Source organism: Tilletiopsis washingtonensis, assembly GCF_003144115.1.
Source record: "Tilletiopsis washingtonensis strain MCA 4186 unplaced genomic scaffold FA09scaffold_11, whole genome shotgun sequence".
In the NCBI taxonomy this organism is placed as follows: Eukaryota; Fungi; Basidiomycota; class Exobasidiomycetes; order Entylomatales; genus Tilletiopsis; species Tilletiopsis washingtonensis.
This window is the reverse complement of record NW_020312008.1, coordinates 15,099-40,617: the sequence shown is the minus strand read 5'-3', so window position 1 is coordinate 40,617 and position 25,519 is coordinate 15,099. Positions and strand designations below refer to the sequence as shown.

The 25,519-nt window shown below is 69.2% G+C and overlaps 10 protein-coding genes and 1 non-coding gene across 11 annotated transcripts; 6 read left to right on the top strand and 5 right to left on the bottom strand.

The window, feature by feature from the left end:
• The first annotated feature begins 61 nt into the window (after positions 1 to 61).
• On the top strand, positions 62 to 2,454 carry FA09DRAFT_27150 (WD40 repeat-like protein). The gene has a single exon (XM_025739798.1). It carries the CDS (start codon positions 452 to 454, stop codon positions 2,327 to 2,329), a length of 1,878 nt encoding a protein of 625 aa, XP_025598073.1. The 5' UTR covers positions 62 to 451; the 3' UTR covers positions 2,330 to 2,454.
• FA09DRAFT_27178 (hypothetical protein) lies at positions 2,404 to 4,447 on the top strand. The gene is made up of 3 exons (XM_025739800.1): positions 2,404 to 3,334; positions 3,385 to 3,871; positions 3,925 to 4,447. The coding sequence occupies exons 1-3, from the start codon at positions 2,581 to 2,583 to the stop codon at positions 4,334 to 4,336; spliced, it is 1,653 nt and encodes a 550-aa protein (XP_025598072.1). The 5' UTR covers positions 2,404 to 2,580; the 3' UTR covers positions 4,337 to 4,447.
• FA09DRAFT_t28 lies at positions 2,465 to 2,550 on the bottom strand. Its single transcript has one exon. It is a non-coding gene; the product is annotated as a tRNA-Arg (tRNA).
• A 46-nt stretch (positions 4,448 to 4,493) lies between the features above and the next one.
• On the bottom strand, positions 4,494 to 7,613 carry FA09DRAFT_329957 (hypothetical protein). Its single transcript, XM_025742406.1, has one exon. It carries the CDS (start codon positions 7,529 to 7,531, stop codon positions 4,559 to 4,561), a length of 2,973 nt encoding a protein of 990 aa, XP_025598071.1. The 5' UTR covers positions 7,532 to 7,613; the 3' UTR covers positions 4,494 to 4,558.
• Positions 7,614 to 8,596: 983 nt separating this feature from the next.
• On the top strand, positions 8,597 to 8,958 carry FA09DRAFT_297571 (hypothetical protein; the record flags this gene model as incomplete). The annotated part of the gene is made up of 3 exons (XM_025740212.1): positions 8,597 to 8,708; positions 8,767 to 8,823; positions 8,879 to 8,958. Coding segments are annotated over 3 exons (249 nt in total), but the record flags the coding sequence as incomplete, so codon positions are not given.
• Positions 8,959 to 9,259: 301 nt separating this feature from the next.
• Positions 9,260 to 12,844, bottom strand: FA09DRAFT_329956 (hypothetical protein). Its single transcript, XM_025742405.1, has 3 exons — positions 12,559 to 12,844; positions 9,605 to 12,282; positions 9,260 to 9,555 (listed from the first exon to the last, which is right to left on the bottom strand). Exons 1-3 carry the CDS (start codon positions 12,788 to 12,790, stop codon positions 9,319 to 9,321), a joined length of 3,147 nt encoding a protein of 1,048 aa, XP_025598069.1. The 5' UTR covers positions 12,791 to 12,844; the 3' UTR covers positions 9,260 to 9,318.
• Positions 12,845 to 13,949: 1,105 nt separating this feature from the next.
• FA09DRAFT_329955 (hypothetical protein) lies at positions 13,950 to 16,259 on the top strand. The gene has a single exon (XM_025742404.1). It carries the CDS (start codon positions 14,371 to 14,373, stop codon positions 16,216 to 16,218), a length of 1,848 nt encoding a protein of 615 aa, XP_025598068.1. The 5' UTR covers positions 13,950 to 14,370; the 3' UTR covers positions 16,219 to 16,259.
• A 138-nt stretch (positions 16,260 to 16,397) lies between these two features.
• Positions 16,398 to 17,592, bottom strand: FA09DRAFT_297798 (thioredoxin-like protein; the record flags this gene model as incomplete). Its single annotated transcript, XM_025740219.1, has 3 exons — positions 16,398 to 16,619; positions 16,964 to 17,116; positions 17,323 to 17,592. 3 exons carry the CDS (start codon positions 17,590 to 17,592, stop codon positions 16,398 to 16,400), a joined length of 645 nt encoding a protein of 214 aa, XP_025598067.1.
• Positions 17,593 to 17,799: 207 nt separating this feature from the next.
• On the top strand, positions 17,800 to 18,779 carry FA09DRAFT_338766 (hypothetical protein; the record flags this gene model as incomplete). Its single annotated transcript, XM_025744142.1, has 2 exons — positions 17,800 to 17,876; positions 18,185 to 18,779. 2 exons carry the CDS (start codon positions 17,800 to 17,802, stop codon positions 18,777 to 18,779), a joined length of 672 nt encoding a protein of 223 aa, XP_025598066.1.
• Positions 18,780 to 19,084: 305 nt separating this feature from the next.
• FA09DRAFT_26965 (hypothetical protein) lies at positions 19,085 to 20,742 on the top strand. Its single transcript, XM_025739783.1, has one exon. It carries the CDS (start codon positions 19,338 to 19,340, stop codon positions 20,424 to 20,426), a length of 1,089 nt encoding a protein of 362 aa, XP_025598065.1. The 5' UTR covers positions 19,085 to 19,337; the 3' UTR covers positions 20,427 to 20,742.
• A 344-nt stretch (positions 20,743 to 21,086) lies between these two features.
• FA09DRAFT_338764 (hypothetical protein) lies at positions 21,087 to 24,316 on the bottom strand (the record flags this gene model as incomplete). The annotated part of the gene is made up of 5 exons (XM_025744141.1): positions 21,087 to 21,861; positions 21,914 to 23,393; positions 23,447 to 23,556; positions 23,612 to 23,784; positions 24,029 to 24,316. The coding sequence occupies 5 exons, from the start codon at positions 24,314 to 24,316 to the stop codon at positions 21,087 to 21,089; spliced, it is 2,826 nt and encodes a 941-aa protein (XP_025598064.1).
• Positions 24,317 to 25,519: the final 1,203 nt, after the last annotated feature.

Here is a 25,519-nt window from a genome sequence, read left to right as displayed (position 1 = left end):
GTGCGTTGCGGTGCCTGGACGCGCGCAGCGGACCCTTGAGCTCGCTCCTGTCTGCGCATGCGGTGCTTCCCGTCCTTCTCCCACCTCCCTCGCACCCTCACACCCACGCCGCTCCTAGCAGCGAGCGTCTCGCCTGCTTCGCATTCACATCGCTCGCTTGTCATCGCAGTCCTCCTCTGCCTCTTGCGCCGCACCCTCCGCTTGCAGCCCTTGAGCGCAGCTGAGCGCGACCGAGCGCAGCGTGCGCTCCCATGGCCGCAGCCGCCGGCGGCTCGAGCGGTGCGGCGACGGAGATGCGAGCCGATGCCAATGGCGACGAGGTGCCGCAGCGCGAGGCACGGCGCAGCTGGCATGAGGCTCTCGCTCGCCGTGCCGCGCCCATTGTGGCGCACACGGCGCCGAACGGTGATGCGGGACCCTCAAGACGCACAGTCGGTGAGTGCTCGCCGAAATGGAGACACGCCGGGGGACAGATGGGCGTCGAGATATCGTGAGCAGTGTCGTGACGACAAACGCCGCCACTGGTGCTGCCGCCCGTGGCAGGCGTGCTCAGGAACTGCAGCTGTCGACTTCGGTGTCTGATGCATGCGCCGCAGACCTCGTCGCACAGCTGCCGCCCGAGCTGGCGCTCCTCATCCTCGCACAGCTCAGCCATGCCGACATTCAGGCCTGCCTGCTCGTCTCGCACGCCTGGCATGCACGCGCCATGGCCGGCTCCGTCTGGCGTGCCCTCTTCGCACGTCGTGCCGACGCCGGCTGGGCGCTGCGTCCCGACGCCGAGGCCGTGTGGGCCCGCATCGCGGACGATGCGGGCGACATCGATGCGCTGGCGTCGCAGCTCGGTGCCTCGGCCGGCCTCGACGACCACGCCGGGCCGTCGCGGCGAGCGCTGCACTGGCACGACCTCTACCGCGCCCGCCACGCCCTCGCACGCCGCTGGAACCTGCTGCCCGGCGCCGCAGGGCCTTCACGCTCGCAGCTCTCCTCGCCGCCGACGCCCATGACACCCTCAGGCGCTGCGCTGAGTGCTACGGCGCTCGCACACTCGCTGGCGTTCAGCTCGCCGCAGCCAGGCCGCGTGGTGCATACCAGCACACAGGGCGAGGCCATCGCGCTGCCGGCGCTGCAGCCCGTCACGCGGCACCTGCGCGGCCACACCGACTACGTCTATTCGGTGCGCTCCGACCTTGGCCTCTGGACGCCACGCGCCAACGTGCTCGCCGCATTGCGCGCCAGTCGGCCACGCGGCTTCTGCCGTGCCGACGGCTTCGAGACGCAGGACGAGGCCGAGGAGCGCAGTGCACACCGCGCACGCCTGCGCGGCGAGCGCTACCAAGGACCAGGATTCGCACGGCGGCAGCCATTCGCAGCGCCGGCCTCGCCTGGCCACGCAGACGACGTGCTGCGCGGCCTCGGTACGCGCGGGCGCATCGTCTCGTGCTCGCGCGACCGCACAATCCGCGTGTGGGACGGGCAGACGGGCGCCTGCATCTACACGCTTGTCGGCCACACGGCCAGCGCGGTCTGCTTGGCGTACGACGACGAGCTGCTCGTCAGCGGCAGCTCCGACATGACGGCACTGGTGTGGGACTTTCGCGTGTGCGCCTCGCGCGCGCGCGACGACGACGGCGCCGACTGGCAGCCGCGGCAGCTGGCGCACCTGCGCGGACACAGTGGCGCCGTGCTCAACGTGTGCCTCGACGAGCGCTGGATCCTGACGTGTTCGCGCGACACGACGATCCGCGTGTACGAGCGCGCCACGCTGCAGCTCGTGCGCGTGTACCGCAACCACGCCGGGCCCGTCAACGTCGGCCTGCTGAGCCGCGACGCGGCGGGGCGCAGCATCGTCATGTCGGCGTCGGGCGACGGCAGCATGCAGCTGTGGGACCTGGCGCGCGGCGAGTGCCTGCGCACCTTTGTCGGGCACGAGCGCGGCGTCGCCTGTCTCGACTTTGGCGGCGGCGTCGTCGTCAGCGGCAGCAACGACAACACGGTGCGCGTCTGGGACGCGGCGTCGGGCCGCTGCTGTGGCATCTCGCGCGAGCATGCGCAGCTCGTGCGCGCCGTCGTCTGGGAGGCACGCCGCCGCGTCGGCGTCTCGGCGGGCTACGACCGGCGCATCGTGTGCTGGAGCGTCGCGCCGCAGCTCCTCGTCGGCGACGCCGACCCGCCGCCGGAGCTCGAGCCGTTCATGCGCCTGTGCGAGAGCGAAGGGCGCGTCTTTGACGTCCAGATCGACGCGCAGCGCCTGCTCAGCGCCGGCGAGGACAGCATGGTGTACGTCACCGACTTTGCGCACGGCGAGCCGCTCATGCGCCTGTTTAGCTGAGCGCGGCGGCGCGCCACGGACACGCAATGTATTTATATAGAGAGGGGTCTTGTGTGAGGGCCATGAGCCAGGTCGAGCTCGGCAAGCAGGCACAGGCGTCCGCCGCCACCAGGGGATCGTCAGAGGCAAAAAGATAGAGCCCGACCGGGATCGAACCGATGATCTTCAGCGTCGACTGATAAAACCGAAAACTGACGCGCTAGCCACTGCGCTACGGGCCCTCAAGTTTCAGCGCTGTCCCGGGACTGAATATGAACCAAAGAGCAGACGTCAGCCACTCCCCTCCTTTGTCCTGCGCACGGCGGCGCGCGGCTCCCCTTGTCCTCGCGGCACAACCCCTGGGCAACGCATGCCCGAGCGCATCGGCGCCTCATCAAGCGAGCGTTGCCGCGTGCTCCGCTGCCGTGTGCTCTTCGCTCCCGACCACCACCACCCAGTCCGCCATGCCCAGCAGCACCACGTCAGCCGCGCCCTCCCGGGGCCAAGGCGCCTCCGAGCCCGCGGGCGCTTCGCCTCAAGGCACCAGCGAGGCCTTCCGCAAGCACTTCGCCGCCCAGCTGCCGGTCCTGCTACGCAACGAGCTGCTCCACCTGCGCGAGGCACTCATCGGCAGCGCGGCACTCATCCTGCACATCAGCCTCGGCTGGACGCCCGAGGACCTGCGCGAGGCGCTGCCCGACGCCGACAAGCTGCGCCAGCAGCTCGCCGAGTGCGTGCCGTACGTCGTCTCGATGGCCGCCGGCGCCGCCGCCCTCGCCGTGCAGCGCAAGGAGGTTCCGCCTGCGCAGCCGGCACACGAGGCTGGGCCGAGCTCCTCCTCGCCGCGCCTCGACGCGCCCAAGGAGCTGCCGCAGCTGACCTACGACGCGCTCTGGGACTACATCGCCGCGCAGCGCAAGAACGGCAGCCTCGTCGACGACCCGGCGTGGGTCGACGGCACCAAGGCCAAGCACAAGATGACGTCGCGCGTGCAGGCAAGTCTCAACGCCCTGGAGAAGGACTTTGGTGAGTGAGCCTCGAGCGACCACTTGCAACAGCGCTGACCACCGCTGCAGCCGCTGCCGCGCTGCCGCTGCTCGCCGTGCCCGCGCTGCGCCGCGCCATCGAGGCGCTCAGCGAGCCTCTGACGGCGGAGTTCCTCGCGTCGGCTCTGCAGTCGCTCGAGCCGTTCCCACTCGATGTGCACGCCGGCCCGCAGCCGCTCGAGCCCAAGGCGCCGTCGCTCGAGCACGCCGAGGCGCTCCTCACGCACGGCATCCGGCTCAGCCGGCGCATGCAGGCCGCCGCCAGCCTGCGGGCCAGCCGCCTGGCCAAAGAGATCGGGAAGCGCTGCGCTGGCCGCACCGGGATGGCTCGCGCATGGCACGCCGCCGCCGTCGCCTTTCCCGGCTCGCGCGTCGACAACAAGGAGCAGGTCACGGCGCACATGTCTGCGGCGCATGCGTGGAACACCGCAGCCTTGCCGGACCTCGACGGCATCGAGGCAGGCGCGGCAAGCAACGCCGCTCTGACCAAGTACTTTGGCGCCATGGACAAGGAAGGGTGAGCCGGAGCGCCGAGCGTACTTCCGTCGCCAGCGGCTGACCATCTGTCAGCGCCATTGCGTACGAGCAGCACTTCCGGCAGGCCATCGTGAGCGTCGACCGCGCGCTCACGGCGCTGCGCGATCTCTCCGCCGTGCCGGCGCCGCTCTCGCTCGCGGCCCACCGCGCACGCGTCGCAGCGGGCGCAGCCAGCGGACCGGCAACGGGCACCTCCAGCCAGGCGACTGCGACGCCTGCCGCCGTGCCGGAGGACGAGTGGACGCGGCAGGTCAAGTTCCGATGCCATCGGCGCCGCGCCGACGCAGGCCACCACCTCGCCGCGTTCAAGTGGAAGTGCCCGCTCTTCGGCGAGCCGAAGCGCAGTGCCATTCTCCCGCTCGCCGCCAATGCGGTGCAAGGTGCGCTGGCGACAGCGTCCGGTGCCTGCGTCGAGTCCGCTGACGCTTGCTCCGATAGACCTTGAGCTCGCACTGGCGTATGCTGCCACGCCGGGCCAGAAGCGTGCCATACAGACGGAGCTCGTGCAGGCTCAAAAGACGCTCGGGCACATCGAGGACGGAACGGGCTGGTGGCTGCGGGCGCCGGGCGCAGGCTGGTGGGACCGCGTGTCCAGCTCAGGCTGAGCGTGCGCATGATAATGATAGCTACTTGGTCCGAGCTGGGTATCGCGATGAGGTTGGCTATGCTACAGAGGTGTGAAGCTCGACACGGCAGACGTCAGTCCGGTGTGTGGCGCTGCCGACGAAGACGAGTGCGTCGCAAAGTGCACGCTGCGTCTGCTGTGCGCCGTGCCGAGCAGCGGCGCAGTAGATACGCGCACGATGCGGCTGGGCGGCATGGCCTCGATGCCGCGGAGCGCCCATGCTAGATGCTTGAGCTTTCGCTCCGCTGCTGACGTGCCGCCCGGGTATGCAGCAAGGACTGCAGCGAGGGCGGTCTGGAAGGGAAAGATCTCGAGCGCGAGAGTCGCCCGCACCTGTGCCGAGCGCGCTGCGAGGCCGAGTACCTGGCTGGCCTCGCCAGCGCGCGACATGAGACTGTCGAGCATGTCTTGGCGTGCCGGCGGGCAAGCGAGGGCCTCTTGCAGGGCGAGCAGGTCGGCGCGGAGCTGCTCAGCGAGCGCAGCAGTGCTGACACCCGGAACGGGCTTGCCGGCGGAGAGAAGAGACAGTAGCTTCTTGTACGTGACGGGCTCGGTCCTCAACCGAGACAGGGACGCTTCGCTCGCAGAAGCGCTGCGCCGGGGCCGCTTGACGGCCTCGCCATCGTTGGCTGGTGCGGCGCGCTTGGCCGATGCCTGGCGTGTGCTGACGGATGCGACAAGACTCGTGGCTGCGCTCGGTTCTGGCTCGGGACAGGCTTGCTCGTTCGGCGGCGTAGGAGGCAGCTCGACGAGCGGCTGCCGAGGCGCCTCGGCCGGCTCGATGAGGCGGCGCGGGCGATACAGGCCGACACCGTCGCCAAGCGTCGAGACGACGATCACGTCCCTCGAAGCGACCGGGAGACGCTGCGGCGGCAGCCAGGTGACAGTGGGCTGAGGCTCAGATGGCGGCTCGAGCCGCCGCACCTTGTCCGCTTTGCTCCAAGGCAGCGGCACAGTGCCATGCTCGGCGTGCACCGCCTCCTCGACCTCGCGGGCCAGCTCCGGCTTTTTCTTGCGCACCGCGCGCCACGCGCGCGCCTGCGTCCACGCTGGGCTCTTCTGGATCCGCCAGCCAAGGCACATGTCGGCGTAGTGCAGGTAGCGCGAAGCGAGGATCTCGTCGAGGCCAGAAGGGGCGAGTGCTGGCAGGCGCGGAGGCGGCGGCGGCGGTCTGACGAAGGCGAGCGGCGGCGCCATCGATCTGTCCGCGACAGTGGTCATGTCCGTCGCGCTGGGCATGCCGCTCGCGACGATGCCGCTCGCATCCGCCTCGTAGCCGTCTGCATCGTCGCCCACCACCAGCAGTGACTCTGGCTGGCTGACGTCGTCGGAACGGTGGCGCATGCGGTCCTTCTCGCGCTCGTACGCCGCGTCTGCATCGGCCGGCAGCTGGCGCTCGGCGAGAAAGAGGCGGCGGGCACGTCCGTGGAAGCGCTGCAGCTCTTCGGCGACGGCTTCCTCCTGCTCCACCGGCACTACGCCGGGCAGAGCTGCGACGCTGCCCTTGCACGTCGCGGCAGCCCAGGCCTGCGAATAGACACGCCAGAGCGCCTCGCCGAGGGCACCACGCGCGTCCTCTGCTGTAGCCTCGGCGCCTCCTGGCGCCAGCACTGCGCCAAACGTCTTGGCCATGAGGAACCAATGCTGCAGCGTGCCGGTGTTGGGCGTGACGCGCAGCGGCCGAAAGGCAGCGACAAAGGAGCGGATCTCTGGCAGCGGGCTGTGCCGCTCGTACGGCACGCCAAAATAGCGCGGCCAGGCCCGCTTGCCGGCTGCAGCGCCGGCGAGGCTCATCTCGATGTCGGCGCGTGCCCGGGCCCAGCCGCGCGCTGTGCTGATGCGCCCGTCGCCCAGCTTGATCTCGACAATGAGCGGGCGCGGCGAGTCCGAGAGCGAAGGCTCCGCAAAGGTGTCGATGAGCGCACAGCGTGCCGTCTTCTCGCAGGCATGAAAGCGCACGGCCTCGTGCGCTTCCTGCGTGACAATGTCCGGCAGGTGCGCGTCGGCGTCGCTGCTCGCCTCGTACACGCCGTGCTTGTAGCGGTCGACGTGCACCTTGCTCTTGAACTCGCGGCGGATGGCATGGATGAGCTCCTCGTAGCCCCAGCACCAGGCATCGAGAAAGAAGCGCGTGCAGGCCGGGAAGCGGCGCATGATGGAGAGCATGTCGCGCGTCGCGTCCGCCTTTGTGACGGGCGAGAAGGCGCAGCTGAATGCCTCGTCGTCGATGTAGATATTGCGCAGCGGGCCGTACGCGGCGTGGAACTCCAGCATGCCATCGCCCTGCGTCGACTCCAAGGAAGCGGCGTTGCTCTCGCGCTTCCACACGGCAGCTTGCGGCGTCGGCGTGCGCGGCGTCGAGGCAGACGGCGCCGGCGAGGCCGAGACGCGCTGGGCGGCAATGTAGGGGCGCAGCAGCGGCTCGCGCACCAGCGCCTCGACGTACCACGGCTCGGCGCGCAGGTCGCCCGTGTGGATCACAGCGCCGCGCTCGCCCTCGACGAGGAAGATGACGCCGCCGGGCATGTGGTTCGAGTCGAGGAGCGTGAGGCGCACCTGCATGCGCCCTGCGTACGGCACGAGCGTCGGCGTGTGCAGCGGCAGCGCCACGAGCAGGTCGCGGCCGCGCCCCGAGCCGCCGGCGCGCTCACCGCGCACGCGCGCCTGCTGTGCCGTCTCGCAGAGGCTGCGGTACGGGCGCACGACGTCGCCGGCGCCGGCGATGTGCTCGGCACGCGTGCGCACGCGCTCGTAGCGCAGCAGCTGGGCGCGCGCGCTGGGCGAGCAGTAGATGGGCGCCGCATCGTGCCCGCGCTGCTCCAGCCCGCAGAGGTGGTCGGAGTGCATGTGCGTGAGGAGGAAGAAGGCGGGCGCGGCGAAGTGCGTGGCGCCGAGCGGCAGGTCGGCGCGCGCCGAGGCGGGCAGCGAGGCGGGCAGCGGCACGGGCGCGGCGGTGAAGCGGTCGACGCGGATGAGCGGATACTCGGCCAGGAAGCCGGACGTCGACGGCGCCATGGTGCGATGCGCCGCTCACGCCGCAGCCGCTGCGAGGCGCAGAGGCAGTGCGAGGCGGGCGGCGGGTGCGAGAAGCGCCAGGTGGTGGAGGTGCGGAGGCAAGCCGCGTCGCGAGGGCGAGAAGGGAGTCAGCGTGTCGCGTAGAGAGGCCGACTACAAGTTTGCTAGGTGCGGCAATACAAGAATAGCCGGCGGCAACCTGTATTCGCGCCCAGGCGTGGGAACACAACACCAACGGCCCGGACCGCCACTGGGCCGTTGGGCAAAGTCGCCTGAGCCGGACCAGACAAAGCCGCTGCTGCAGCGCCGGAAGATGCCTGAGATGGAGCAGCAGGCTTGGCGGCGAGTGACTTGGCGTGCGGCAGCGAACCGGAGCGGCGGCGAGCGGCGAGGCGGCGCCCGACACGCCCGGTGCGCCAGCTCGCCCGCCCCTGAGCAGTAAGAGTGCGCTGCTGCAGCGCTGCGGCGTTCTGGCGCGCTACCTGGCGCTTGGATCTCGCCGCACACCGCTCAACGGCTGCGTCACTCGCAGGCGGCTGCGGCACAGCAGGCGACTCCCGCTCGTCGTCACCTGCGGCGTCCTCGGCAACGGCGCCCACCGGCTGCTCCGCTCTCCCTCCGTCCACCAGCACCGCCGCGGGCCTCAGCATCGGGTCGTGTGGCCCTCGTCGAGCGCGGCCGGCGATTTGCGATCCCGACCGCCACCATCTCCGCGCCCTCTCCCTCCTCAAGCGATGCTGCTCCTCCCGCTGCTGCTCCTCTTTCTCTTCGGCACGCTGCCGGCGCTGGCGCAGGACGGCGCCCGGCTGCGGCGGCACCACGCGCGCGCGGCCGCCGTGCGGCTGCTCAACGTCGAGAGCGGGCACGACGGAGCTGCTGGCCAGCATGCGCAGGGCGGACAGAGCAGGAGCGATGTCAGCTCGGGCGATGGCGACGAGCGCTTCACGACGCAGCCTGCCGCCGGCGCGGCGCAGCGGCGCGACCACGCCTTCAGTGGGCGCGGCACGTATGTGAGTCGCGCATCGTGCACCTCTGCGCCGCACATCCTCTGACAGGAGGGCGCAGTACCGGCCTGACCTCGGTGCCTGCGGCTGGCGCAACGACCCAAACGATCACGTCGTCGCACTCGGCGCCCGGCAGTTTGCCCATGGCTCGCGCTGTGGGCACCGCATCCGCGGTGAGTGACGTGGGCGTCGCATGCTGTGGCTCCGAGCGCTGATGTCGAGCATCTGCAGTCTGCCACGAGGGCAACTGCATCTCCGTCCAGGTGGTCGATCGCTGCGAGTCGTGCGGTGAGTGAGCTCTGTACCGCGCTGCCGGCAGCCGTTGCTCACTATCCTGCGCTAGACTTTGGCTCGCTGGACATGTCGCCGTCGGCCTTTGCACGCCTCGCGCCGAAGAGCGAGGGCGTCATCAGCATTGCGTGAGTGCGCCGACGCGGGAAAGGAAGACCGCCTGGCTGACACTTGCCGTCTGCAGCTGGGACTACACTTCTGACGACTGACGGCCTCGACGAACAAACAAACACGCCACGAAGCACTCGCGCCCCACTCCCATGTCTCTCACGCCCCGCATAATCTGTCGCCCCTTCGCCTTCTGCCCACCTGCACTTACTGCTCATGCCTGCTCACCCACTACTGACACTGCCCGCGCCGCTGCCTGCTCCGGCCATGCCCTCATTGCTCGTCTAATTCACACTTGTTCGCCCCCGGCATCGCCGCGTGACGACCGCCGTGTGACGCTGCACATAGTCTATTGCCCTCGCATCGAACCCCAGAAGCCACGTCTCAGAATCCCCAGGCGCCCGGCGGCGCCGCGCTGCCTTGCTGCTGCTGCGCGGACGGCGTGCGTCGCCGCGGCTCGTAGCCGCCTCCAGCTGGTGCCGGCGGCGCTGGCGGCGACGAGCTGTGATGTGAGCCGCTCTCTCGCGCTGCTGCGGCCTCGGAACCAAAGCCGCCAGGCGTCGGCGGTGCGCTGAAGGAACTCGCGCTGGCAGAACGAGCGGGACGAAGCATTGGCCGCACCTGCAGGGAGTGTCAGCTCAGTTTCCGCGCACGCGGGCTCTCGACTCACCAGCTCGGTGAAGAGCGGCACCATCTCGGGCAGCACGACGAGCGTCGGCGCCTTTGGCGGGCGCGGCTTGCGTGCGGGCGTCTGCGGCGCGGTGTCCGCTGGTGGCAGCTCCGGCAGCTCCTTGTCCGGGCGCGCCGTCAGCTGCGAGAAGCTGCGGCCAGGCGGTGGTGGCCGCCAGCGCGACACGCCGGCGTCGGGTGCGTGCTGCGCCTCGCTGCCGGCGTCTGACTCGCTCGTCTCGTCGAACGAGGCGCGGGCGTCGTCGAAGCGATCCTCGCGCTCGTCATTCTCTTCGTCGCTGCCCTCCTCGTCCTCGAGGTCCGCCTCGACATCCTCCATCTCGCCGGTGAATGCGTTGCCGACGCCGAGATTGTCCACCATCGCTGCGACGAACGCCTGATCGTCGAGCTCGCTGCTGCCCATCAGCTTGCCGGCGGCGCCCTCGACCTCCTTGTTCGCCAGGCGCCGGCTGAGCTTGAGCTCGCGCACCATCTTGACGCGGTACGCGTGTACAATCACTGCATCAATCTCGGCGAGGGCCGCGCGCCGCTCAGCGCCGCCGGCAGGCATGCAGATCTCGAGGTCAACCTGGCCGAGACCACGCCGCTGCTCCTCGCTGCCGACGCCGTCGGCCCCGCGCACAAAGTTGATGAAGAGCTCAATCCAGTGCATGAGGCCGTCGAAGAGGCCCGAGCCCTTGGAGTGCACCTCGTGCACAAAGTGGTAGAAGCGCCCCTCGTGGCGCTGCACGAGGTCGATGAAGACCTGCACGGTGCGCTGCGGGTCCGTGTAGCTGAGCTCCTCGCTGCTCTCGACGGTGCGGATGAGGTCCGTGATGAAGGCCTGCAGGTCGCTCAGGCTGTCGGCGATGTTCGCCGCCTTGTACACCTGCGCCAGCGGCGAGTAGAAGATCGTGACGATGTCCTTGAGCAGCTCCGAGGTGACGCCCTCGAACACGAGGCTGATCATCTGCTCCTTGTCGCGCAGGCGCGTCATGCAGCGCAGGTACACGTGCAGGTCTTCGTACAGCCACGCCTCGGCGTCGACGGCGTCCGGGCCCTGGTCCTCCTCGCCGCGGCCCAGGTTGGCGCGGTACTCCTTGTACAGCTCGTACGCGCGGCTGGCGCGCACGACGCGGTGCACCTGCGGGCGCGCCAGCGGCGGCGTGCCCTCCGGCGGCGAGCGCAGGATGACGGTGAGCATGTCGAGGCGCTCGGCGCGTGCCTGCCGCTTGAGCGCGCTCTGGTACTCGTGCGGCGAGTGCACAAAGGCACGCACGCGCTCGCACAGGTCGTCGTCCTCGATCTTGGCGCGCACGCCGAGCGCCATCGTCTCGAGCTCCTTGACCTCCTCTTGCAGGCTCGACGTGAACATGCGCTGCAGCAGCGACGTCTGGCCGAACGGGCGCGCCAGGAAGAGGTCGAGCACGCTGCGCACCATGTACACGGGATTCGAGATGCGCAGAATGCCGCGCAGCATGAAGTACGGCATGAGGCCGTGGATGCGCTTCAGCTGGCCGAAGAGGTCCGACGACGTGTCCGAGCCCATGAAGAGGTGGAAGAGCGTCGAGGCCGCCGAGATGCGGCCCCACGCCAGCAGCGCGCGGTAGCTCTCCGGCAGGTCCTCGATGAGCGGTGTGCGCTTGATCGTGCCGAACACCTGCGAGAGGCCGTCGCGCTGCACGAGCTGCGCCTTGAACTCGGCGATGTGCTCGCGCAGCTCGCCGACGCGCCGCGACGCCTCGGCGGCGAAGCGGCCTGCCTCATCCTCGCGCACGGCGTCGAGCGCCTCGCGCGCCGTAATGTCGGCCTCCTCGTCGGGCGTCAGGCGCGTCGGCTCGCCGAGCAGGAAGTCCGAAAGCGCTCCCGAGTCGGCCACCGAGGGAATCGCCAGCAGCGAGCGCACGTAGGCGCGCAGCGTGAGGCGGTTCTTCTCGCGCGCCAGCGGCGCCCCCGGGTGCGGCGCCGACGTGCCGATGTGCAGGTCGGCGAGCTGCTGCTCCGGCGAGCCGTTCTGCGCCTCGTGCTGGCCCATGCTCTGCGTGCCGGCCCACTGCGTGCCGCGGCGGTCCTTGGCCGGCGGGCGCCCGAGGTCCTCGCCCGGGAACTCGACGCGCAGCGTGTCGGCCAGCCGCGCAAAGTCGCCGTAGCGGCGGCTGACATAGACGTCGGGCATGCCCTCGCGCCGCGTACGCAGCAGGAACTCGTCGTGCGTGCGCGTGCGCGCCAGGCGGCCCGCCTTGGTCGACACGCTGCGCACGCCGACGACGTTGACGTCGAAGCCCGTGTCGGGCGGCGGCGCACCGGCGAGCGCTGCGCGCATGCGAGCCTGCGCCGCCGTCATGCGCTCGCGGTCCGCCGGCGCGATGCTGAGGATCTCCTCGGCGCTGTTGGCGTGGATGGCGGCGCCCATGAGCAGCGTGACCCACTTGCCGATCTTGGTACCGAGGCGCGTGCGCTTCGACACCTCGCCTTCCTCGGGCGTCGTGCCGCTGATGTTGCGCTCGAGGAAGCGCGAGACGAAGACCTGCACCTTGTCGCCCCAGAAGTTGGCGGGCGCCGAGCGCAGGAAGGGAAAGGTGAGGATGAAGTGGTGGAAGAGAAAGCGCAGCACGGGCACGTCGGCGCGCGACACGCTCGCCGAGGCGTGAAAGGGCGGCCCAAAGGTGGAGAGCGCATCTGATGGATGCATGGTCAGCAAGAGCGGCGAGGCTCGGGATGTCGAGGGGCCATGCATGCGCTCTTCGAGCCGCGCAGAGGCTGCTGCATGCGCTGGAAGCACATGTCCACCCGATACATGCACAAGCAGAGCCACACGCCCACGGCAGCAGCACTGCTGGATGCCTGCGCCGTTGCTCGGAGCAGCGGCACCTCTCGCCAGGATCTGACCGAAGCGCAGGTCGCAGTGCAGCTCTTCGCCCGCGCCTGGCTCTCCCATCGCACCTGGCCACTCACCCTTCTGGCTGAGGCTCTTGATCTCGCGCTCGACCTGCAGCGAGAGGAGCGTCTTCTTGAGGTAGTGGGCGCGCAGCGGCGTGAGGCGCATGTCGTCGGGCCCGTCGCGCAGGCGCGGGATGCGTGCGGCGACGCCCGCCGCCGAGTCGTCGGCGCCGGCGCTGGGCGGCGGCGGCGCGAGCGACGTGCCGGCGTGGGCAAAGGCCGCATCGATGCTGCCGGACGCGGACATGGCCGCGGAAGAGGCCTGTGAGAGGCGCGGCGGGTGGGTGGATGGATCGGTGACGGCGAGGATGAGGAGCACAGGCAGGAGCAGCGCGGGCGCCAAGTCAAGGGCCCGGCGTCAGCACGCCAGCGGCCAAAGGCAAGCCGCCTTCACGCTGCCGCTGCCGTGCGCCTTGTGGAGGCGTGCCTTGCCGCGGCCGGCATCGCGCATCTCGCATCACGCGTCACCGCACGCAATCCCGAACGTGCGCCGCCTCGTGCGCGCCGCCCCGATGCCGCTGGGGCGCAGCACAGTGCCGACCCTCGCAGACGCCGTCAGGGGGCAGGAGAGGTGGTGTCGAAAAGGTTGCGAGCGGATGGGCTGGATGCCGCGAGCGCGACTCTTCCGACGCTCAAATGTGTTGCGGTGGTGCTGAGCGCTCGGCAGGCTGCGCGGCTTCGACGCCTTCCCTTCCGTTGTTGGGGGCGTGGTGACACCCAAGCGGCGCCTCTCACATGGCTCCTCGTTGCATCTCGCGAGCGCAGACCTGAGCAGAGGCCAGCTGTGTACCCTCTCGCGTGATTTTGGGGGCAATCTGAACAGCGCCCGAGCGCTCTGAGCGCAGCCAAAGGCCAGGTAAGCGAGCTCGTCACCCTGCCACCAAGCTCCGAGCCGCGCGCCCAACTCCTGGGTCTGTCCTCGCGACATGGTCTGTGCGCATTCGCTCTTTGCCACGTGGGCCCGACGCTGCGGCGAAAGCGAGCGGTCGAGCGACGTCGCCTTCACTCTTGTCGCCGAGCTGCTGCTGCGCCACGCCTAGCCGCAGCGGCGGCCCGACGGGGCAGGTCCGGGGCCTGAGATGGCGCAGCAACGGACGCCTGCGCGCGGCGCCGCAGCGCGAAGGCGCCAAGCGCGCGCAGGCCGTCGAGGCCCAGCGCGGCACGGCATCTCGGCGGTGCATCGAGGCAGAATGCAGCGGTGCAGGACATGCGATGATGCTGCGCTTGCATGCTGTGAGCTGCTGCTGTGCCGAGGTGCTGCAGACGATGGAGAGGGTGCGCTCGAGGCTGCCGAGGTGCCGCTTCGGAGGGATGCATCCTTGGGCGCGGCGCGCGAATCCAACGGCCCGTCCGTTGTGCTGCCTCCGACGCGTCGTGCGCCGCACCTTCCTCGCACTTGCCTCGCCTCCGAGGGCGCCGCATCGCCGTCTCGCCGAGTGCCTCACGGCCCGACGCTGAGCTTGAGCGGCGGAGCTGCGGCGCATGGCACAAGGGACGATGCAGGAGAGGATGTCTGCGGCGACGGGCACTGCCGTCTGGCGCCGCAAGCTGCACGGGGTGTAGAGCCTCCGCCAACGCGCCCTGCCAGCCCTCGGTGTGCGTGGCCTTCATCTGCCCTGCGCAGGCTTGCTCGCCTCTTGTCTCCTCGCCACGTCCTCACTCCTGCGTGCCAACCCCTTTCCGGCCTCTTCTCCTTCTCCTTCGTCGTTGAACCTCGCTGTGCGAGTGTTTCCATCCCTGGCGGCGCCTCTTCTTCTTCGTGCCTCACTCGCTCTCTCGCGTGTGTGTTCCATCTTTGCCTCTCCCCACATCGTCTTGCCGGCCAAGATGATCGCTCCTTCCCCTCCTCCTGCCGCACTGGTGCCGCTCAACACGGCCCCGGCGGCCAAGCCGACGATCTCGCACCGGCGCTCGCGGCACGGCGTGCTCCACGGCACGCGCCGCAATGCCCGCGGTGCGGCGCTCGCGCTCCTCCTCCTGACGCCCCTCGCCACAGCCCTGGATGTAGGAAGCGGCAGCGAGCTGGGCTCAACACCGGCTGAGGCTCGTCTGGCGTCGATCTTCGCGCTCGGCGGCCGCTCGTCGCACCCGCTGGCCCGGCGCCAGGCGGCGGCGCACGGCGGCCTGCCCGGGCCCTTGCACTACGTCCCGCTCGCCCACGCCGCCGACGCGCTGGGCAAGCGCCAGACGCCCAATGCGGCACGGCCTGTACCTATCCCTGACGACGAGGCCAACGACAACCGCTTCGACACGTCCACCGTCGCCGTCGTCTCCTCGGCGGTGCGTGCCACCTCGGTAGCTGCGCCGACGCAGCGCGTGCCGCCGTCGAGCGCTGCTGCCTCGCAGACGCGTGTCAACCTCGCCGCCTCGGACACGCCCTCGTCGTCCGTATCGTCGTCTGCGGCATCGAGCAGCAGCACTACCAGCAGCGCAAGCAGCTCGTCATCCTCGTCTGCATCGTCCGCACGCCACAGCGCCAAGGCCTCGGCCACGTCGTCCAGCACGCCGAGCGCTCCCAGCGGCGACTTGCTGCACGGGCCCAACGCCAAGTTCGTCATTGCCGGCATTGCCGTCGGCGGCCTCGTCGCACTCTTCGTCCTCATGGTGCTCATCCGCTCGTGCACGCACGCCGCCATGCGCCGCGCCGCCGTGCGCGAGGCGCTGCACGGGCCCAAGGCTGAGAAGCTAACGTCCGACGCGCCGCTGCGCAACGGCCGCTCGCTGCGCCGCGCCCTCACACGCCGCCTGCTCGAGGGCAGCATCAAGCGCCGCGAGCGCGAGGGCACCGTGCTGCTCGATGTCGGGCAGGACGTGCTGGCCGTGCCGGCGCGCGTGGCGCAGGAGTACGAGCGCGAGCGTGCGGCGCACTGGGCTGCGGCGCACGCTGTCGCTGGACCGGGCCGCCGCATGCCATTCGAGCCGCAGCTGGCGCTTGCGCGGGCCCGCGCCCGTGTCGAGCAGGCGGCACTCGCCGAGGCCGGCGGGCGTGCAGCGCCGGAGAGCACCAACGTCGGCCAGTGGCGCGCCAGCCTCGTCGACGAGAAGCACGAGGCGGCGCCGCCGGTGCCGCAGCGCAGCCAAAGCATCAGCCAGCGCCTCGCCGCCGGGCTGCGTGGCCTCGGCGGCCGCTCGCGCCCCGACGGCGAGACCATCGACGAGGAGGCGCCGCGCTCGGCGGCACGCATCGCGCCGGGCATGCCGGGGCACGAGCTGAAGAAGCAGCGCTCCTTCGACTCGGACTCGTCTGGCGCCTCGTGTGCCGAGGTGCTGCAGGGCGACGCCAGCTGGACGATTGCACCGCGCGCCGACGCCGCCGAGGCAGGCATCGTCGACCAGGAGCGTGCGCTGCGTATCCGGCCGGACGCGGCCCTCTCGCACCCGCGCATTTCCCTCTCCGATGGCCCTGCGCCGGCGCCGGTGCCGAAGCTCGGCCGCAGCAAGACGCGCGGCGGCTCGTACCGCCACAAGGCGGCGCAGCCGATCCCCGCCTCGAGCCCGGCCATGGCCATTGCGGCGCGCATCAACAGCAGCACCAAAATGGGCTCGCCACGCCTGATGCAGGAGCGCTCGCAGCCGCCGCTGCCGCACGTCACGCCGCGCCCCGAGAAGCCGGCGCCGGCGCGCACTGAGCGCGAGGGCAACCCGCTGCCGCTGCCGCCCAAGATCAGCCCGTAGGCTGCGTGTTCCGTCACCCTAGCAATAGCATAATCCCTCTATTCACCTAGTCCCAGTCGTCGTCGCCTGTGCTCGCCTTGGCCGCGTAGCCGAGGATGGCGCGCTGGTCCTGCTGTTTTGCCCGTGGCGTCAAGACGCCTAGCCGCAGCGTCAGCCGCAGCGCCGTAGCTCAATGCATCCTACTCACCTGCTCGCCCCAAGCGCCACTCCAGCACGCCCGTGCCAAACTCATCCTTGTTGCCCAGGTCCTCGAAGCCGACGATGCGGTCCTTGACCTGGCCGGCGGCGCCGAAGATGACGAGGCACGGCAGCGTCTGGATCGAGAGCTTCTGCACGAGAAACGGCGCATTGAGCACCGAGATGCGCAGGAAGAGCGTCTTGCCGTGCAGCGGCGCCAGGAACTGGAGATAGTGTCAGTCAGGCGCAGTGCGAAGAGTAGGAGCAGCGAGGGGTGCGCCGTCGAGACTTCAGAGAGGAGATGCGCCAGCGCCAATGGTGCCCGGCGAGTATTGCGATCACTCGCCAGCTCCAGATGCCCAGATGAAGCTCGCTGCGCCGAGGCGTGGCCCAGCTTGCCAGGTCTAGCAGCAGAGATACTTCGCTCTTACAGCCAAACCCAGATGCAGCGCTGCACACATCGCCTAGTCCACGCTTTGCTGCGCCTCTGTTCCCTCAGCCACCGCTGCCCCGCCTCCGCCTGCCCCTCCCTCGCCTCTGTCACGCCCCGCCTCCCGCCCGCACGCACCTCGAGATGCCGGTCGACGATCTTGCAGCGGCGAAAGTCGGCCTTGTAGAAGTGCACGACGACGCCGTCGTTCTCCTCGAGCAGGCGGATGAGCGCCTTTTCCGTCGGCGGCTCGCTGTAGCGGCCGTGCTCGGCGGAGAGTGTCGCTAGTTGCTGGCGCAGGGCGGCGCTGCGGACAGACGTCAGTGCTGCGCAGAGAGAAGAGCAGTGCAAAGACGGCGGCAAGGGTGCTGGACACTCTCTCTTGTGCTACTCAGCGGACAGAGCAGCACTCCACGACTGCCCTGACCCGCTCTGTTCCTGCTCGACCAGCCCTGCTGCCCTGGCCCCTCGCCGCACTGCCCCACGCTGCCCCTCACCCGCACCCACACGCACCTCTCGCGCATCTCGCGCATGCGGCGCTCGCGCCACTCGCCGCCGACGCCGTCGAGCTCGTCCTCGAGCTGCTCGAAGAGCTCGCCGTCGCTGTCGTCGTCGTCGTGCTCGGCACGCGCGTCCTCTGCGCCGCGTGCGTGGATCGACGAGACGATGTGGGCGTGTGCGTCGCTGCTGCTGCTGCTGGAGGCGAAGGAGGGGTGGTACGAGGGTCCAGGCAGCGAGACCGGCGGCTCTGGAATGGGCAGCGACATGGCGGAGTGGTGCGGGTGTTGGAGTCGAGAAGCACACGCTGCAGGACGCAGGATCGGCAAGGCAGCGCTGCACGAGCTTAGCGCTTCCCGACGCGGCGCGTGACACGCGTCAAGTGCGCCGCCGCACGCCGCGCCTTCCTTCCGCACCAACACCTCCTCCTTCAAGCAACAGCACGCAAGGCTCCGCCCTCCACACCCGCCCGCGCCATGTTCGGCGACGAGGCGCTGCAGCTCGTGCACGAGGCACGTGCCGCCGACGCCACTGGTCTGCTGCGTCCGTACAAGTGCGTGGGTGGTGTGGGCACGCGGCGGCAGAGGCGGGGCAGGGCGCGGCAGTGCCCAAGGCGAGGCATGGCGGCACAGCGGACAGGCGGGAGCAGGTGCAGTGCTGCCGCGACGGTGCTGCCTGCGAGTAGCGCTGGCACTGCTGCGGTCAAGCGAGGCAGAGAGACGAGCAGATCTGCTCCTGCGAGGAGCGGCGGCGATGCCCGCCGGCCAGGAGCGGCCCCTGTCGCATCGCGCTTCTGAGCCGGGCGGCGGCACGGATGATGAGTGTTCTTCGCTACCTCTCATGCTGATTCTGCTTCCGCAGTGACGAGCGTGTCCGTCTCGTGCTGCTCGAGACTCGCCAGCTGCAGGCGCACTCCGACGCCGTCATCTCGTCGTACCCCGGCGGGCGCGCGACGGCTCTCGAGGCCGCCGGCGGCGACGACGCCGGCCTCAGTGCCCAGCTGCTTGTGCACCACCTCGCCGCCGCGCGCAATAAGCGCTGCCTGCTCGCCTACCACGCACACCGCCTCGCCTGGCTGCGCGAGCGGCTGTGGGCCGCCGGCGGCAGTGCGCCGCAGGTGCTGGCCGAGGACGAGGAGACGGAGCAGGGCGCGCTGCGTGCGCGCCTGGCGCCCGCCGAGCTGGCGGCGTTGAAGGGCTACGCCGAGCTGCTGCGCGGCTTCAAGGCCGTCTTCGCCGACGTCGTCGACATTGCCGCGCCGCTGCACCGCGCCGGCACGCACGACGTTGCGCCGCCCGCCGAGCTCATGGTCTGCGTCGTGGCGCGCCGCGACGCGCGCGACGTCCTCACTGCCCGCGGCTCGCTCAATCTGCGCCGCGGCGAGCGCATGCGCGTCGCCCGCGCCGAGGTCGAGCATCTCATCGTGCGCGGCTGGCTCGCCGTCGTCGACGAGTAGACAGAGCAGGAGGGCGAAGCGGCAGTCACACAGATGTATCATAGCAAGCATCTCATCAGCACCTCTTCCTTTCACGACGGTCCGTTGGTCACGGCATTCATAGCGTCGCGCCGGCCCCTGTCTCAGCCTCGCGATCTTGTCGCTCGGGTCAGAGCGGCGCGTGGAGTCAAGCGATCGGTCGATGGCGGCGGTCTGCGGCAAATGGTGCGAGAGCACACTACTAGCGAGCAGGAAGCTCGCGCCCGCGCGCGTGCGATAGAAGACGACCAAGGTGCACACCGCTCCTAGTCAAGGTGGAGCTGAAGGGCTCGGCACAGAAATTGCAGTGTCGATCGAAGCGTGAGGATCGAAATGAAGAGGGAAAGGACATTACACGTGCGCAAGTTCCACTGGGGGCTCCCAGCTGCTCATGTGCCCGGCCTCGCTCTGGCGCCGTCCGCTTGCTTGACGCTATCAGTCGGCGCCTATACACAGGCTGCGTTGCGGCTATAAGCCCCCCTCTTCGTCGCGCACCTCCGTATACTCGCACTCCCATCATCGCAACTCTTCGCCTCAACGATGCCGAAGCGCCAGGAGCCAGACGTGAAGCGCGAGAAGCCAGACGTGAAACGCGAGACACCAGACGCGAAGCGCGAGCAGCGAGACGCGAAGCGCAAGAAGCGAGACCTTCACCAAGAGTTGACCGATCATGTCATCGCGCTGCTCCGCAGCAAGCGCACGCTATGGTCCGTGCCCTGGGCTGGCACCCTGGTCGGTCTGCCGCAGCAACACGACGGTACGTACTACGACGGCGACAACGCTATGGAATTGTGGGCCGAGGCAAAACGTCGGCAGTACCGCAGTCCAGTTTGGCTCACCAAGAAACGTGCCAAGAAGCTGGGAGGAGAGCTTTGTGAGGACGAAGAGCAGAACGGCACGGTGGTCGAGTACTGGCACCGCCTCCATGCGCACGGCCTCGATGACGAAGACAGCTGCGTCGTCGATGCCAGGCAGCATGGTCGCCATTTCGTCGAACGCTACACCGTCTTCAATGCCGAGCAGTTCGACGGCCTGCCCGCACGCATGTACGCGAAGGCCAATCTGGTGGCGAAGAGTCGTGACAAGCGCGATCTCGATCTGGACCGTGACTTTGGCGCTTATATCCTCCGCTCTGGAGTGGCGCTGCCGCCCGGGGAGGATGACTTGTACGACCCCTACGAAGACGGCATCGGCGTCCAGAACCTCGACTCGACGACTCGCCACGGCGGTAATCACTATTACTGGCGGCTTGCGCGGGCGATAATTCTTAGTACTGGTCACCACGAGCGCCTCGACCGCAAGACCATGGCCGGATCCTCAAGCAGCACGGACGATTCTTGGGAGGCGCTCATCGCCACGATCGGTGCCACGATGCTATGTGCCGCTTTAGGCATGGCGCCGGTAGATTGCGCAATCGTGGACTCCATTCGGATTGAGTCGGGCGAGCACGACCAAAGATGGCGCGTCCGTTGGCAGTGGCTCAGCGGGAGCAAATACCGTCTTGTGAAGGCAGCTACGCAAGCACAGGAGGCCGCCGACTACGTGCTAGACGTGATCCGCGGCGTCGTCGACCCGACGGCAAAGCGAGCGAAGAAGAGAAGGCGTGATGCCGAGTCTGAGTCAGAGTGAGACTCGCACGGCACCTAAACTTCAATTTCACGAGTCCGACTGGGCCGTTCCTTGACTCAGAATCTACCCTGCGGCGTGCCGAAGTCCGAGGTCTGCAGCGTCAAACGGGCCAGCGCGTCCTCGAACAAGTGAAGACCGCACCTTGTCTTCACGCCCTCGTCCGACTATACGACCTCTTGTCTCACCGATCTTTCAGCTGCGTCACTCTGTCCGCCGTCTTGCGCCGTCGCACACTCTGTCCAACGCCCCGAAACGAATTCCGCTCTCCACACACTACACACGACACAATTCTTGGGGCAAATGATTCATTCGATGCGTGTGCGCTAGCAAGAGCGTGTGCCGTAGGAGCCGTGTGACTGATCGCCTTGAAGCCTGTGCGAGCGTGCTTGAGGTCTGTGGGAGTCTGCGAGTTGAAGCCTGTGATCTGCGGGATAGAGAGGCGTGCTGACACGAGAGCACTCTCGCTGTGGACCTGTGACCTGCGGGAGGTGGAGGGGATGCTGCCACGACGAGACGCGCCGCACGGCTGCACACGAGGCAGCCGTGGGCGTGCTGACCCTGCTGCTGGTGCTGCGACTGCGACGGCGCGGCTTGAGGGTAGCTCACCGTCACTGAAACGAGGCGTCAGCGCATGGCCTGTCGACACCTGGAACGCAGCACTCACTTTCCAAAGACACCGTGGTTGGGCGACAGCGGCAGCAGCACGACCGTCGGGCGGCTGACGATGTGCTTGGCCGCCTTGACGGCCTTGACGGCGCCGAGGAGGCGCACGACGTTGGTGAGCATCGCGCGGAACGCCACCTCGGCGCGGTCGTCGATGTCGTCGATCTGCTTGCCGACGACGCTGATGGCGGCAAAGGGAATGAGGATGTCGAGGTCCATGCGCAGCGTCTCGTAGATGTACGTGACGAGGTTCTGCACGTCCTCCTTCGACGCGCCGTTGAAGGGCACGACGGTGAGCGTGGCGCCGCGCGCGCCGACGTTCTGGAAGATCGTCTTGTAGAAGTCGAGCGTGGCGCGCGAGTACGACGACGTCGTGATGACGACGCGCGCACCGCCGGCGAGCAGGCCCTTTGCGACCTCCAGCGCAATCGAGCCCTTGCCGACGCCGGTGAGCAGCGCGTTCTGGCCCTGGAAGGTCACGCCGTTCTTGGCCATGTCCTCGAGCAGCGTCATGTACACGCCGGTGAGCTGCGTGCTCGTCTGCCACTCGCCGCCGACCTTGCGCTTGAAGTTGAGGAACGGCTCGCGGTTCTCGGGCAGCGCCGCCGGCTCGGGCAGCACGACGGGGCGCGGGCCGGCCTGCGACGACTGGCGGCGGTGGCGCGGGCCGGAGCGCGGGCCGGCGCCGAGCTGGCGCGTCGGGCCGAGCGAGCGCACGACCTCGGTGTACATCGACTTGATCGTGTTCTTGCCGACCTTGCTGAACGAGGGCCTGTGGGTGGGGGTCAGCAGCTGCGGTGGCGGCACACTCTCGCGCCACTCACTCGTTGCGGATGAGCGTCCACAGCTTGGCCATCTGCTCGCGCGCCGCCTCGACGTTGACCTGCGGGCCGACGCGCGTGCCGGCGGCCATCTCGGCGACGTACGCCTCGAGCTTGCGCACGCCCTCGCGCTTCACCTCTTCGTACACAATGTCGCCCTTGGCCGTGATCTGCGTGTGGGGCGCGGTGGGCGCGTAGACCTCCTTGTACGTCGGCGGGTGCGAGAGCGCCTCGCGGCAGTTCTCGAGCAGCATCTGGCCGAACTCCTTGGCGAGCGCGTACGTCGGGCCCTGCGTCGGGTCGACCTTGGCAATCGTGTACGCCATGAGCTCGATGAGCGTCGCGTCGGCGCGCGCGAGGATCGTGAGGCAGCGCTGCGTGATCTCGCGGTCGACGGTCGTGAGGCGGCCCGAGAGAATGTCGTACCACAGGTGCTGCGCGTCCTGGCGCGACCAGTTCCAGTACGAGGCAAAGTGGCGCGCCTTGAGGGCGTCGAAGCGCGGCATGATCATGTTGATGTACGTCTCGCCGTGCTCGCGCGAGATGGCGTCCAGCTGGCCCTGCGCCGCAGCCAGCTCGGCCTTGGTGCTCTCGGCCAGGCGCGCGCCCGCGCGCCCGTCGACGCCGATGTAGCGCTCGAGGATCTGGATCTGGCGGCGCGCGTGCTCGTCGTGGCGGCCCTGCAGCTTCTCGAGCTCCTCGGCGCTGATCGTCGAGCCGCCGCCGCCGCCGCCACCGCCGCCACCGCCGCCGCCGGAGCTGAGCGTGATGCCGGCGTTCTGCGCGTACTGCTGCGCGGCCGTGTCGAGGAACGCCTTGGCGTCGCCCTCGGCGCCGAGACGCTTCGCCGGCTCCTGCGTGAGCGCGACGAGCAGCACGGCGTCGGTGCGGCCGGGGCCGAGGCCCCAGGTGCGGTTGAGGTGCGCCTTGGCGGTGGCGAGGTTGAAGCCGCCGGGCATCTTGCCGCCGACCATGCGGGCGACGAGCGCCGACGTGTACTTGCCGGGTGCGCCGCTGTAGCCGGCGGCGAGCGTGGCGCCGAGCTCCTCGAGCGGCATCTCCTCGCCGCGCTCGGGCAGGTTGGCAAACTCCTCGGAGAGCGAGGCGATGAGCTCGTTCTGCAGCGTCGACTTGCCACCGACGAGGTCCTTGATGGCCTTGCTCAGCGGCACCTCGGCCAGCGGCTTCTTGAGCTTCTGCGCGAGGATGACGCGCAGCGTGTCGACGGCCTTGAGCGGCTCGTCGGGCACGTCGGCAGCCGCGGCGCCGCCCGAAGGAGCAGCGGCCGGTGCCGGAGCGGCAGCAGCCGGCGCGGGTGCCGCAGCAGCGGGCGCCGGAGCGGCGGCCGACGACGGGCCAGCAGGCGTGGTCTCGACAGCGGCAGCCTCGGCGTCGGCGAAGTTGTAGTAGATCTTGTCCTTGTCGCCCGAGTGGCAGAACATGGCGCGGCGCTTGCCCTTGGCCTGGTCACGCGCGGCGTACTCTGCAGCGGAGTGGTCAGTATACGGCCTGTGCGGTGCAGCGTGGCAGACGCACTCAGCGCGGCAGTCTTCTGCGCCATGCCCTTGAGCGTCGGCGAAGGGCCGAACTCGATGAAGCGCTCGAAGGAGTACGGCGCGTTGAAGAAGACGTCCTGCGTCTCGATCCTGCGCAGCGTGTGAGCAAGCTTTCGCGCAGCACATTCGCGCGACATCGACTCACCAGCGCACGGGACTGGCGAACTGGTGGCTGAGCAGCAGCAGCAGCAGCTCCTTGGCGAGGCGCTGGCGCTTCTCGGGCGTGCCCCAGCCGTCGGCCTCCCAGTTCTGCAGCATCTTGCCGAGGCGCGGCGAGTCCGTCGTCGCGAAGATGAGCTCGGCATAGGACTTGGTGAGCTGCATAGTGATGTGTCAGATGGTGCGACGTGCGAAGGAGTGAGGAGTTGAGCGAGGCAAGCCGGTGCAACAAGGCGCCAGCACGGCCCACCCTTAGCGCAGCACCCAGTATCACCAGGCGTCCTGCCGCAGTGACCGCTCTGGCGCTCCACGGTCTGCCACATTGCTCTTCCTGATGCTCCATGCCCCACCGCACTTCATGCCCCACCCTCTACGCTCTGCTGCACTTCACGCGCGCACGCACCTCGAACGGCTTGGCGACGAGGTTGGGGATGTACTTGCCGACGAGGATGTCGGGGTTGATGTCGCCGATGCGCTTGCTGAGGAAGGCGTGGAACTCGGGCACGCCGCCGCCGAGGACGCGCGAGTGGAAGGGCACGTCGATGCCGGGCAGCGGGATGGTGCAGTAGCCGCGCTTGAGCTCGATGCGCCCGCGCGACGCCTCCTCGCGCGCGGCGGCGTCGGCGCCGGCGATGATCTCGCTCAGCTTCGAGCGCAGCACGGCCGGGTCGGCGGACTGGAGGATGGACATGATGGGCGGGTGGGTGCGCTGGGGGAAGGCGCGGTGGTGGTGGGAGGGCAGGCGGGGTGCATGCATGGCGAGGGTCTGTGAGCGCGTCACAGCCACCGCACGGTCGCGACTGCCTGCGCCAGCGAGAGCTCCCTCCTCGGCCTCTCTCGACCGGCCCTCCTCTCGCCTCTCCTCGCTCCTCGCTCGGCCTCGACCTCGTCGCTCGCAAACCACTTTGTCGCAGAGTGCCGCCCAACACTCGCGCGGTGCCTGGCCGCGTGTTGGGAGCGCGTTCCCACGCCTCCGCCTGCGCCCGTCGCCCGCCAGCTCGCCCTCTCCAGCTCGCAGGCCACCCTGACGCTGCACGAATTCGAGCGTCTCGAGCAGCCGCTTGTCGCCCTCGCAGCCTTTGCGAACTGTCAAAGGGCCGCCGACGTTGCAGCCGCCAGAGCCGGCGCTGCCGCGGCCGCTGCTCCACTCGGCCAGTGCCTGCCCGCCCCAACACTGCGCCGCCGCGCTGGGCTGCTCCGGTCCGGACCGGTCGGGTCGCTCGCGGCGTGCCTGCGCTTGGGCCAGCGGCACGCCGCCCGGGCCTGTGGCTTGGCCAAAAAAATGGTCAAGTGGGGCCGCGGGCACGGCAGCAGTGTCCGGCGCCCCAGGCACCGCCGCGGAAACTTTGGCCGCGAGTGCACGGGCCATGTCCGGCGACGGCGAGCTCGCTCTCGACGGCGAGCAAACGCTCTCAAACTCGACGACGAGCAGCAGGGCCGAGGGAAGTCAAACGCTGGAGTATGGAGTGCAGGCGGACGTCTGAGCGCTGACAGGCGACCGACCTTCACCGCGAGGATGACGGCGACGGGCTTGGCGCGTTTCGTCCTCAAATGCGATGCTTGTCCACCTCACGGTCACCTGGGCAGGCCCAGATCGATCGTGCAAGGCTTGAGCGTAGCCGTACAGGTGATGCAAAGCAGGCTGGAGGCAGCCGGTACGGGAGTCGGCGCTGCGGAAGCCAGCGCTTGCAACGACCGTGTCAAGCCATCTCGGCGCCGCCAGCTGCACGTCAAGCTCACACGCCGCGAGCGCGCTCCCGGCTATCGCCTTTTCTGTGGTACCTTGTGGTTGACAAGCTCGCCGCTCTTCATCATTCGAGAGAGGCTCTTGCTTGGAGAACTGGTGCTGCTTGCTGCGCTCTGGACGACGTCTCGCCCTGCCGGCGCTGCCGCG